Source organism: Nematolebias whitei, chromosome 10 (genome assembly GCF_014905685.2).
Source record: "Nematolebias whitei isolate Nwh7 chromosome 10, NemWhi1, whole genome shotgun sequence".
NCBI classification, from domain to species: domain Eukaryota; kingdom Metazoa; phylum Chordata; class Actinopteri; order Cyprinodontiformes; family Rivulidae; genus Nematolebias; species Nematolebias whitei.
In genome coordinates this window covers 20,303,858-20,317,835 of record NC_056507.1, presented here as the reverse complement: position 1 = coordinate 20,317,835, position 13,978 = coordinate 20,303,858, and the positions used below count along the sequence as shown (strand labels likewise).

At 40.2% G+C, this 13,978-nt stretch overlaps 1 protein-coding gene across 2 annotated transcripts in view; it reads right to left on the bottom strand.

Annotated features, from left to right (window-relative positions):
• hipk2 (homeodomain interacting protein kinase 2) overlaps nucleotides 1–4,398 on the bottom strand; it is a 70,789-nt gene extending 66,391 nt beyond the window's left edge. For both annotated transcript variants that reach the window (XM_037683444.1, XM_037683445.1), the window contains exon 1: nucleotides 3,946–4,398. In XM_037683444.1, coding sequence (XP_037539372.1) covers nucleotides 3,946–3,964 — 19 coding nt within the window. In that variant the 5' untranslated portion in view covers nucleotides 3,965–4,398. The remainder of the gene's footprint in view (nucleotides 1–3,945) is intronic.
• Between the last annotated feature and the right edge of the window lie 9,580 nt (nucleotides 4,399–13,978).

Genomic DNA, 13,978 nt, shown 5'->3' with positions numbered 1-13,978 from the left:
TAGGCCACCCTTGTCTATAAGCCGTGAGTGTCCATGTTGTAACTTGAGCTATTTATGCAGGCTAAATGTTTTGACGACAAGAAGCTCGTTAGCCTGTCAAAAAAGAAAAAAAAATCCATAAATTAGCTGCAGCATGGTATAAGCCGCGGTGTTCAAAGTGTGTGAAAAAAGTAGCGGCTTATAATCCGGAAATTACGGTAAGTATTCTTTCATTACTGGAGTCATGGGTTAGGCAGGGGGTGGGACAGGGATGTCATCTTTTGCTAAATGTTGCATTTAGACTTTCCACGCAAAATTACAACAGTGACATTAAAGTACTTTCTAACTCGAAATACTATTTAGAGGCTCCTAAAACACAATTTCCATGTAGAAGCAAGGTTGAAACAATAACAAATAGGGATGCACGATATTGGACTTTTGGCCGATATCCGATATGCCGATATGTTAAAACTTATTTGGCCGATAACTGATACCGATATTTTTTATATACTTTCCTTTGTCAGAACATAGTTCTCTTATTTAGGCTTATTTGCTACAACAATTATATAACAGCTGTAAGAGCTGGTGACATATATTCAGTAACAGCCATATGATATGCATAGCACTTTATCTTATATTAAATGAAAAGTTTTAAATGTTATTTATCAGCATTAGTCACCTGCGATGCTGTCTCACTTGTGGAGGCTTGTTCCAGGTTCCTAGCTGCAGTCTGGGATACTCTGCACTCTTGTGCATGAAGGACAGCCTTTTTAAATTCAAAGTTTTTGTCTATCCATTGTGCTGTAACACTAATCATGCTAACGGGGCTAAGACGACGTCCAAATGTCTGTGGTAAAACTCACCCAAGTGCTATCGGCTATTAGCTTCTCAATGATGTCGGAAATGACGGCTTGTAACTCGGGTAAGGCTACGTTGGAAAAATATCTCAGACTGGAGATATACCGATACCGTTACCATGCTGATAATATTGTGCATCCCTAATAACAAATTTAAAAAATTGCACATTCACACACCACTGCTCTGTGTGGATGGGGCCTCACACCTCTTATACTTTAACAAAACCATAAAGATGCCCCGAAAATGATCAGCTGTGTTCATTAAAGGAAAAAGTTTTAATGTAAATGTGATGCCTGTAAAAGGCAAGTAGTTCCTGTTTATGACAAATTCAGATCAAACATTGTTAAAAGGTTGTAATGAAGTCTGCAAGGACACTTTCTTCCTGCCTGCTGAGCATTATTTCATTCTTGCTCGGTCTTCTATTAATTGTTAAGCTATTCTTGCCCGTTTCTGTCGATTTCCTCAGCGAAGAGCCAAATGCACCACCCCTGTTGTCATAACAGTCAAGAAGACAGACCCTTCATTGGGTCCCGTGGGTCTGCCTCAGGGTGCGGTCCTGCCACGGCCCACGAAGGCCCCCAGAGTTTTTCCTGCAATTCTAATCAAAGTTGAAAAGGCTGCAACCTTGGAGCGTATATGCTTGGGCCACAGTCGGCGAGGAAGATATCAATCAAGCTGCTCCAAACAAGCACGAAGGGAAGAGGGTGGGAGAGTTGAGAACAGTCTCTGAGAAAGTTACTCTCGTTCTCTTTTGTCTGTCTGCGTTTCAGACAAGTAAATTCTTCTAAATGAGAGCAGGGTGCACTCTCTATTCTGTGAAATCACAATGCAACTCAAAGTTGCATTAACACATAATGGCTGTGTGGACGGATAAATCATTAATCTGCCTGTGATGTTGCACAGCCTGTCACCAACACCATCAGCAGCAGCGGCTTCTGAGTCATACTCTGCTCGGTTTTATTCTTTTATTTTTATTTTTTCCAGGTGGGAATGAATGAATCCGCTCTGTAATAGTACATTTGGACCTGTGAGAGGCAGATCTGCAAATGTTGTCCTTATGCCCGGTGCCCAGTCCTGCAGCTGTCTAATCCTCGTGCAGACTCACAGACAGATAGAGACATATGCCTATGCATGCATGAGCACACAGCAACACTCATATCTAGGCAGGCAAAGAGGGCAGGTGGACAAGAAGACAGGGTTTGTCTGAATATTAGCTTTTCCACAGCTGGGGGCTGCTGGACCTGCTCCATTCATCAGACATCCATCAAGGTGTCAGTTTGGGTTATGAGACCGGACTCCCAGGGTGATCACACCACTACACTTTCTGCCAGCAGGTCTGCCTGATGGCCCTCTGTCTGAGCCAAGAATGGCCAAAGACAAACACGTACAAAAAAAAAAATAATAATAATAATAATAATTGTCAAGCCAGTGGGAAAGGAACACAAACTGACACAAGCATATCTGTAATAACCTCTCCTTTAACAATTGTAAATAAATGACTATATGTGACATCAAGTTCCTGGAAAACCAAAAATAAACGTTCATCAGGAATCTCAAGTTTAAACAATCAAAGGAAGTACTTAATCATATAGATTTGAATTATTAGTAGCCCATAGCTAAAGGTGAATAATTAGCATAATGACCTGTCTCATTCTGTGTGAATCCCCCCCCCCCCCCCAAACCTATTTTCCACCGGAGACTTTGGTCATTTCCACGGCTGCTCTACATAACAGCCCTCTCTAATGCTGAGGAGGACAGGCAAGGTAATTAATTCCCCCTGCTGCCTCCTTCTTTTCCCTTCTCCTCCTCTCCGTGGTGAAGGGAAAAGTCAGGGAATGTAATTTACACTAATTACTTTTTGCATAGGAGTCTCATTTCAACTTTCCTTTTCATGTTGAAGGACTGCCTCTAAGCTTCAACACCCCTAATGGAAAATCACTACAATATTACTAAAGGGACATAACACCACTAAAGAAAGCGCACAACCTTATTCCCCTATTTTATTACAGCACCCCTTCATATAACCTAAAAATAAAGACGAGGATTTTGTTTGTTTTAGAACTCCAGTACTTCAGCTGTTCTCTAACAGATCAGGGGGGGGGGGGGTTCTCTTTAATGCCAGCAGAGGGACTATAGAGTAAACACAAATTAAACATGAGGTTGCTCCAAAATAAATATGGGAAACATCAAGGCTCATCATTTGCATGTGCTACTATTCGGTTCTGATCAGCAACTCTTTTTTTTCTTCTTATATGCTCATTTCTATTAAAGGAGTTCTGACTCTCATCTGAATATGATCAAATCAGTATGTGCTAAGTATATTTTTGTGCTGTCGTCTCTGATTTGTTGTGATGGTTAATACTTTGGGGCTTTTTATTTGCTGGCTCAGATGTGAGTCATGCACGATCGGTCTTGTTTACCTCTCATCAACCACCTTGCAAAGGCATTACATGCAGCAAACGTGCACGATGTGTGATTTCTTCTGTTAGGATGCAAGGGAAGGTCTAGCAGCGCATCATGTAGCGAGCACGCCGAGTCGCAGTCTCTCCAGTGGATCAGTTGGAGCCACAACGCTGCTGCAGCGACAGCGAATATTATGCTCCATTTATGATCTCAGATTGGAAGTAAGAAGCACATATATGCACGGATCAATGCAGCAGAGCGTTAAAACATATATGCAAAAAAAAAAAGAAGTGTTGCAGGTTTTCAACCATTTGAGATTTACAGTAAATCAATCCAGGCGAGACTGATCGGTCCCCGACCCTCTTTTCTCTTCATATTTCCACCAGGAGGAAACAAAATAAAGAAATAAAACGAAAGCAACACATCCAAATCATGATGTATTAGGAGTGCTTGGGTATTTTCAACGTTTTCGATCTCATTCATGGGGAGGTGTTTGCTGCTGTATCAGCGCTGTTTGACAAGACACACACGGGGATTGTTGAGCTCTGGAAGCAAAAACTGTTCCCGACCTATCTGAGGCAGGTTTTACAGTGATTTCTTACATTTCACCATTTCATTTGAACAGAGACGAGATGGTAAAGCTGCAGTCACATTGTGCACAACAACACATTTAATAATAAATGCACGAATAAATAAGCTGCTTACCTTCGTATACAGGGGCCATCGGTGCAAGGGTTTCTGTTATTCATGGCAAACAAATAAAGCGAGCTTTGTGTTTAAAACTCAGTAAAACCCTGCCATCTTGAAACACTGGTGATGATGATGAGAGGGTCGCCGCGGTCTCCTGCATTACTGGCCCCGTTCATTAGTGGACAAAACGCTCCTGATGCATCTCCAGGCGGGCTTCAAACCTCCGGGATCCGACGGTGAGGAGGAGGAAGGAGGAGGAGGAGGAGGGCGGCAGAAGAAGAGGAGCTTCCTTAAAATCCCCACCGGCGGCGTGTGTCTGTGAGGCTCGGAGGATGAGCCACGGTGACAGGCTTACTTCAGCTATTGTGCGACATGTCTGTGGAGTGAGGAGTCTCTGCAAAAGTTGCAGCGCAGGCGGCTGCGGCTCCGAGCGCAGCGAGTTTGCTGCTCAGGGCGCAGAGTGGAGCGACGAGCGAGTCGATGGGGGGCGGAGATGGGGGCTCGGTTCTGCTCCTCCCACCCCCTCCCCAGCTCTAAATGGGACACCAACTTAAAGGTGGGAGGTGATTGCCAAACATGAAGCACAAGTCATGGCATCAGCACTTAGCTTCTTACGCAAATGTTTTAAGCGCGAACGTTTTCGTTGCCTTTTATTTCTCTGCTCATCAGACCTGAGCAGAAGGGACACTGTGTTGCTTCTGTTGTTGGATAAGTATGGTGGGGCCAGCTGTGTGGAGACAGTGACATTGACAAAAAGACATGGATAAAGAACTGGAAGTGGCAGAATTGAAGATGCTGAGGTTCTCCTAGGAGTGACAAGGATGGATAAGATTAGGAATGAGATCATCAGAGGTACAGCACAGGTTGAACAACTGGGAGATAAAGTTAGAGACCAGACTGAGATGGTTTGGACATGTCTAGACAGAGGAGGGACCGTGTGTGTATTGATGTAGAAAGATGTTAGAAATGCAGCTGCCAGGAAAAAGACAAAGAGGATGCAGTTAGAGAGGACGTGAAGTGAGGACAGAGGATGCAGTTAGAGAGGACGTGAAGTGAGGACAGAGGATGCAGTTAGAGAGGACATGAAGTGAGGACAGAGGATGCAGAGGACATAGTGCGATGGAGGAGGATGACTCACTGTGGCAACTCCTGAAGAAGGAAAAGCCAAAAGAAGAAGAAGTAATTATTGTACTATTTTTCTGACCTCAGTGAAGTACTGGTATATGCACTGAAGTTAAAAGATCTATGGGCCTGTTCCTAGAAATAAACAGTCAAGAATGAGTTGAAGACCTGATTGTTATGTCAGTCGACTAATTGTTGAATAACTGAATAAGAATATTTAATAAGACATATTCAACGTGAGAGTACAAGCTCATATTTCGAGTTTATTTAAAACTACTTGTCAGTGTTTGGACAGTTGTATTTAATGTTTGTGTGGGACAGGACTGTCAGGTCTGTTGGAAAGGCTTGTGTTATGGATGAGTTTTGGTTTTACTTATATTCTAATTGAGTTAAAGTGGGAATCTTTTTCATTTTTTTCCCAATCACCACTTGCAACAGTTTTTATTTATTAATTTTTCTATTTAATCTTTTCATTCAATCAATTTGAGAAATTGGGTCATAGTTTCTTATGAAGTGGTGATGGTGGATCCTGAGGACAGACCAGTTGAGAACCACTGATCTGAGGGCATAGTTGATGATTGTTGTTTCAGTGTTGTACTTATGAAACACGACTTAGCTTTCTTATTTTCACTAGGAAATAAAACTCTTTTATTGTGTATAGTTGTATGAAAGTGTGTTCCTACATGGACAACCGGTTCTATTTTATTATGGTTACAGGCAACAAAACTGTTGTAGTTACAGTATTGTGGTCTGTTAATTCATATGAAAGATCAAATTGAGTTTTATGAGGAAAAATGCATTTCAATATGACATTGCTTTTTGTTTCCAACAACATGCAATAAATAAATAAATAAATAAATGAATAAAGGGAGAAAAACTCTTGACAGACTAAATATTGTCAATATCATTGTCAATTATCTATATTTATAAATATTTTAACATTGATGGAGATTCTGTTTCGTTGTGATTTATGTCCCTGTTGTCTCTGATTGCGCTGAGGCATTTCCTTGCGCGCGCACACACACAGACGCGCAGTGCATCTGGGTAGATTTTTCTGTGTGTGCTTGGTCGAGTCTGTCTGAGGGGCCGGAGCGCTCGGCTGGATGACGACATGAGATTTGCACAGAATGAACTGGAATCGGATTACACGGACTCACACAAATGTGAGTAATCTGTCATTTACTGGCCATCCTGCTGCACTCGCAGCAATCCGCGAGCTCTAAATGAAACATGTCCAGCACACAGGAGTGCTCTCTGCAGCCCCACACAAGTACATACAGGCCTATCAGTCCCTGATAAGTAGAACTATGAAAATAAAATGCCAAATAAGTTTGCATCTACGACTGAAGGGAATAAACTGAGCCAAATGAAAGAGCAGTGATGAGCTGCCAAAGCTGTGCAGAAATTGATGCAACTCCTCAGCCATCAGAAGAGTGTCACACATAAAGAGATGAAGGATCATGATGCATGCTCAATAATCCAGGTAGAAAAACCTGACAAGGTTAAATCAGGTCTGGACTGCACGTGGAAGTGATGTTAAAACTCTTGCGTCCAGCCTAGATTTGCTGTAGGCACTAAAACATGAAGAAGTGCAACTCTCCCATCTGCAGTGCATTGTTTATTCATGCCAGTTCAACACAAAAACACTTAAAGGTTCCTGAAGGGACCAAACTCCTCAGTCCTGAGAGTGGTATGCAGATATGAGGATATTCAAACAATATTTTAGCCTATAAAATATTTAGAACACGCTGACTGCAGGCTCTGAGCTATATCTGTGCCATGAGTTTAGGAAATCATTTACGCCAAAGCTATCTTCAATTGTGGTGCTCTGTTTAGATTCATTTGAATGTTTCAGAAGATTCTCGTTCCTGACATGCTGATAAAACAGTTTCCTCAGTTCCATTGGTCTCTTTGTGTTACAGCCATGTTGTTTTATTTGTTTAATTTACTATAAAGCACTTTGTGTTGCTCCCCGATGTATGAAAAGTGCATTTAATTTTTTTTGATAGACAGATAGATTGATTATTGGTCTTTTACTTGTTTTCCATATCTCATTACAATATATATATATATATGAGTCATGTACAGTACATCCAAAGGAACTTTTTATCCCGTAACATCCCAATTACGTGAGTAATAATAAAGTTGTCATGTGTCATGTACAATCTTATGTTGAAAAACCATGAAAGAGCGAGTCCATGAAAGTTGAACTGCAAAGTAGCGAGGGACTACTGTACCTGTTTAGCGAATTAGCTTCAGTGAAGCTATTTTTTTTTTTAGTTAGAGGATTATGGGTTAGCAAAGTTAACTTTTTAATTAGCTGTGCCCACTGTTGGATTCAGGCACAGATTTATCAGAAGATGAAAATCGAATGAGTCAGACAAAAGAGGGTCAGAGCATAGATTAGGAATTAGACATGGATGACCAAGATGCAGAGCCAAAGTGTGCTGTCCTATTTGGGCCAAAACCAACATGTAGAGATCTGACATTTTTGATACAGAGTAAAAAGTAAGTTTGTTCCAGTGATATGGTTTAACAATGTGGTGTAAAGTGTGTGTCCCTTTTGACCCACTTCCAAATATGAACCCATTTCAAACATCCATTGTGCAAAACTAGTGCATACTAAGATGAAGCAGATGAAACACTGCAAGATGCTTTTGCAACAGTTAGGAATCAACTTAATTCAGTTCAACTTTTCACTTCTAATTATATATACTGTATATATTTTTGACAACTACTTGAAAATGTTTGCAATGATTGATGTTGCCCTGAAAAGGAAGAAGCGGGTAAAGATAATGGATGGATGGATGGTTTTCTCCAAACCATTACTCAACTTGTGTTTAAAAAAATATTTTATTGACAAGTTGTGCAAAAGGTAATCTAACATAATCAATGCAATTACAATCATAGTTACAAAAAAAAAAACCCAATCCAAAATGTTTTTTTTTTCCTGCGTTAATGCCAAGAAGTTTTGTCCAAGCACAGTCGGGGATTGGAGTCATGAAATTTACTTGATTGTTGCATTTCTCTGCCCCTAGTTTCATCATGTAAGACACTTTTTAAGTAAGATTAAAAGCCCCTCAGTTGACAGCTCACAGATTGATGCAGAGAGTGTTGCGCAACTTGACTCACTAAGAAAATAATCAGACTAACTGTTTGGAATCATGGAGGCATAACATCAGAGCTAGTCAAGAATAATCTGATCATCTTTTCTAACTAAAAATAAGCGAACAATTTGGTTTTTATTTACTAAGATTGAAAAGTTTTTAGTTACAAGACGAGTAATGTTGACAACTTTTACATTTGGCTCCCTAAAATTGCATTTAAGCAAAGCATAGAGGGTGAGTTATCTTTTTATTATTATTATTACAAGTGTTTTACAACTGAACACAAATTGAATGAAACCCATCTTGCTATGTCTATTTTATACTGGAACAGAAACTAATTATATTGTCCTTCTTTCCAAAGCCTATCACCCCCTCCTGCCATCAGCTCTTCTTCTGCATGCCCCCCCCACACACACACACACACATACACACACACTTCACCATGTCATATTATTTCAATGATATAGTGCAGCCAGAATTAAAATCGCTGTAATTATATAGACTCAATGTGTGTTTTGTCCCAAATACTGAGGTATTCTGAGTAATGAGTGTTTCTGTTTAGGCAGAGCGCTCACACATTCTTACACGTGTGTGTGTGTGTGTGTGTGTGTGTGTGTGTGTGTGTTGAGTTCAGCAGATGTTAAACGTAAAGGATGTGTAAACTTGCACAAAAAATGACTTTTTTGGGCAGTAATACAAGTAAATCAATAAATAATGTCAGAATAATAGAAATAGGTCAATATTTTACAAACTTTAAAACATTTCTTGAGCTTACTTAGGAAAAGTTGTGTTAAAATGAATGTTTGTCATGTTGCAGTGTTTTATTGTGCACATCTGCGCGTTGCGTTCTGTAAATTAATTTAAAGTCAGGAAGTCGAATCATTCCTCTGGATCTCCTATGTGAGTGGAAAATCTTTTCAATTGACCTCTCACTTGCTGTTGAGCTCTGAAATAGCAGAGCTGTGCTGGTCCAAACCTCCACTCTACTCAAAGACTTGGTCCCGCCGGTCCAATTATCTCACAAATGCTACAGCCGGGGTCGTCTCCTGGTTCCGAGTTCTTCATGACATCATTCACTTATGAATGAAAATTTTCTTTTCAAGTATTAGTTTTCCTCCCACCTGTTTGTTTAATTGAAAATAATGTTACTGTGTCGCAACAGGATTTCCAAGCACCCCCCCCCCCCCCCCACACACACACACACATACACTAAATGTTGGGTCTGATTTAGGTGTTAATGGTCATGACTGCCTTTACACAATGTTTCTGAATATTACCACCGATAAACATGTATGGTGGCTCAGTGGTCAGTACAGCTGTTTGTCATGCTGAGGCTGTAGGTTTGAGTCCAGGTTGCATCAGATAGGGCATGTGGTGTATATTGCCAAGTCTTCCACGCAGTTTTTGTTTACTGTAGGGACAAGAAAGAAAAACAACATTAACTGGTTAAAATACATTTTGGGAATATGCAACAATGGTAAATATATTGGCTTATAGGTTTCAATAATGTTCAGTCAAGTCATCTGGATGGTTTCATTTTTTTTTTTTTTCTTTGCTGAGATGTTTCGTCCTTCATCCAAAGGACTTCATCAGTCCTAAGAGCCACAAACAAACGGATTCCCACAAGCACCACACCTCCCAGAGTGGAAAAAAACCCTCCGTAGTCAGAGTGTGCTGTTTGTGGGAATCGGTTTGTTGTGGCTCTATGGACTGATGAAGTCCTTTGGATGAAGGACAAAACGTCTCAGCAAAAAAAAAAAAACATCCAGTTGACCTGACCTCATTGTTGGATTTGTACTTGTATTTTTGAGCATGAACTTTGATGTTTTGAACCACTTTGGCATGGCTGCTTCAGAGGAGTTGACGGGGGAGGGGGAGGGCCCCAGAAACCATCTTATCACCAGCAAACTGTTTTTTTTTTTATCACTATGGGGAGTGTGCTGCTTGGGTGAATCAGTGTGTTTGTGGCTCCTCGGACTGATGAAGTCCTTTGGATGAAGGATGAAACATCTCAAGAACAACAAAAAAAAAAAGAATCCATCCAGATGACCTGACTGAACATTGTGGGATTTGTACCTGGAATACTGAGCATGAACTTTGATGAAATGAAGGTTTATAAACATTTTTTAATCTTGAAACTACAGTTACATTTAATATTTACAATGTGGATTGATGCAGGGAATACAACTATATTATTGCTTATGTTCAGTCTTTATTTATTTATTTTTGGTAGCTTTCACAAACAAGGACCGGATTCTAAGAAGGTGACAAAACCTCAAACACGTGCACTGGTCCTGACGATTCAGAACCTTAGAAAGCATTTTCACTCTTGCTTACCTCTTGTGTACCAGCCTTTACTGAATCATTAATAGACGAGTAACGATACGTCTGTAAAGAGAAAACAAAAAGCAGTGAAAAATAAAGATGCGTATCGAAGTTGCTGCATGAATGACAACTGTTCCAGTTATTGTTCGAAAGGCGTGCTGTGGTTTCTTTGCTGAGATGAAGAAGTGTGACGTTTTCCTGCCTGTGAGGGCTGGTGGTTTACCAGCCGCTTCAGCAGAGTAAACAGAATTGAGATCTGATTTTTGGCATTGCCTGTCGTTTTGATTGAGCTGCAGAATTTCTCCAACAACAAACAAGCTGCCTAATTTACAAGCCAAAGCTGCAAATGATTATCCCATATGCTTCTCTCACATCAGTGAACGCAACTCTGTTTCCAGCAACTAAGCAATTTATCATGCCTTATAAAATCTGGAGCACCCTGACCTGCTTCTCTTCCCCCCCCCCCCACCCCCCACCCCCAGCTTTAAATTTATTTTCTGACTGTTAAGCAATAGATTTATCAAAGTGTTCCTGTTTTGTGTTGCGGCGTCCTGCTTTATGCCTCGGCGCGTGCTTCTTGTTCTCGCAGGTGCTCAGCTTGTGATGGTTTTTGCATGTTCCTGGAAGGTTTATTATTGACAAGGTGTTTCAGAGCACCGCACCTCCTGGGTCACAGTTGAGGAGAGAAACTCAACCAAGATACAAATAAACCAGCTGGAACAAATAGCTTACATGTTGCCGTGGAAACGAAACAACAACAAAAAAGGCAAATTAACCTTGAGAGACGCAGTCACATTAAACGTATGTACAAAGAAAGTAACATTCATTGTCTTAATTTCAAGCTGCAAGACGGTTCTTGCCTAACTTTGTTCTTGTTGTGACTAATACTCTAGTCTTGTAATAGTTGAGTCATTACATTATCATTACATGGTGATACATCAAACACCTTTATCTGCTTTATTTCTGTCATTTGAGCCTTTGGCATCGCTCAGATTTCTACCTTTTCATCCAGATGTCATCAGTTTGCAGTTACAGGCGTTTTCACTGACATTTGTGTACAGTGTAGCTGCTGGAGCGTGTTTGTGGGCGCTGTGAGCGAGAGCCAAACACCGATAAGAAGAACTTCACAATACAAAATGTATGCTGTCAAATTCATTCATTTATTCTGTATGTTTTAAAAAACAACGTATAACATTTCAGTCACCACTTAATGCTAATCTACACATTTTTGTGGGTTTAAAGCATCTAGACAAATATTAAAATTAAACACGTGACAGGAAATCATGAAGTTAAAAGGACTTGTGATCCCATTTCAGCTGGCTGCAGTCCAATTTTCACGTCCTGCCCCTCCATATAAACAAATGGGACATTTGATTGACTGAAAAAAAAAAAAGAACAAGATTACAGAAATATTTTTGCGGTGTGTTAATAATACAGTGGTGCAATCATTTTTGTAATTTAGACATACGCAGCACGAATGCTATCCGTTTTCCTTTCTTCATTTTTTAGTATTTCATTACCAACATATTTGGACATGCATGTCCCCAGGCGTCCATCATGAGGTGCTGCAGCACCCTCTGCATTCCTCCTTTTCACATTGCTGCATTTTTGCAACATTCTTTTGGCAAAAAAAAAAAAGTCTTTGCTATCATCTCACTTTTTTGTAAACTATGTGCATTTGTGTTGTGTTGCCTCCTTCAAGCGGAGGCTGTGATTAATCTGTACACACATTTTGTTTTAAAGCCAGTGGGTTGTCTGCGATAGAGCCATCTTAGGTTTTATTTCTGCTTTCTGAAGTTACGAAACCTCTAGAAACTTCATGGTAAAAAATGTCTATGGACTGAATGTTTGCATGTCAGCAATACCAATGAACATGCAACATTTAATTACAGGGTGCTGATGGTTGTTTGACTTGTTTCTGGTAAGGTAGGCAGCTGCTAAATGGCAGTAAGATGAAACCCAAAAGAACAGGCGACATGCGTTTGGCCTATGACATCAGAATGTGTCCATATTATTAACCACAAGGCAGAAAATAGTGTTTTTAACTTATACTGACAAGCCATCTGTGCTACTAACGAGTGCACAATATATATTATGCATGCTGTATTTTTACAGCTGGAAATAAAACTTTACCAGCACAATAGCCAGGGTCACCTGTCATTCAGTGCAATACATTTTTAGTACAACTATACATACACACACAAACAGCTTTTCTAATATTCTTGAAAAAAGGTATGAAGGTATTTTCATAAATGCCATATCGATGTCATGGAAAATTCATCTTACACTGATCAAAATAGCTAAAACGAACTAATGCAATCCCTCCCGCGCTCTTTTGCTCTTTCTCTCAAAGAGCTGTTAAGTGCTACAGCAAACCTTATTTGCAAACACAGTGCCTGCTGTGTATTGTGTGTCTTAAAGAAAAAAACACCAGGTTTCTGCTCCTTTACTGAGGCACGAACATTAACCACCTCAGATCTGGCACTTTCGTTTAGCTGGCTAGGAGCTGTGCATGCTATGGGGGCTTTTAATCCGACTTACGTTTCTGCTAAAAGTGGTGTTATTATTTCTCTTTGGCTTTGGTTGTGCACATGCACAAATACACATGCACATGTACACACACAGGAGCAGAAAGAAAAGGAAACCTTGTCCAGAGCATGTCAATTCTTGCCTGTTTGTACAAGTGCTGATGAAGTTATGTAACGGCTATCAACATAAATGAAAAGTAACTTGCTGAATAATTGGAACAATGTGTGTAAGAACTTTTATTACTCACAACCACTGTGTGTGTGAAAAGCCACTCTGTAAAATAAAAATTAAAAAAGCTGGGTTCGGGGAAGCTGAAGTCCTGAGATAAATAGAAAATTACACCCACAGTTTCAACTTAACTCCTCAGCTAAACAAACTAAAGGTTGTGTCCTTGGAACGCAGTCTGTCAGTGGTTTCTCAAGTGCTGAGCGCTTATGCACTACTTTCCTGTCGAACTTTGTGTACAGCACAAACTGTGCATGCTGTGGGAAATCAAAAATAGTTCCTTGTTTTCACAGAAAGAATGTCCCACTGCTTGATGATGAATGTTTTTGCAGTCTCCCATGCTGAAGCAGTCAGAAAGCATTAATGATTGTTATCTTGAAAGAAGTTAAAATGCTCAAACACAAATACATACACAGTCTTTTTTTTTTTCCTTCTTAGCAACGAGGAGACACATTTCTTCTCTCAGAGCCGACTGGCTTCACACTCTAGTGCTGGGTGGGGGTTGAACCTCTGGTGAACTTTTGAGCTGTGAAAGCATAATGATTGAATGAGTGATTTACTGACCCCACCTACTTACTGTTTTGGACTGGCCATGGCCAAGTTGGCAGATTGGCGGGCAACATTAACGTATTTATTTGATATCACAGGTAAGGGTGACACCTGCTGGAATATACAATATACATATACAGTAAATATGCAGTATATATATATATATATATATATATATATATATGTGTGTG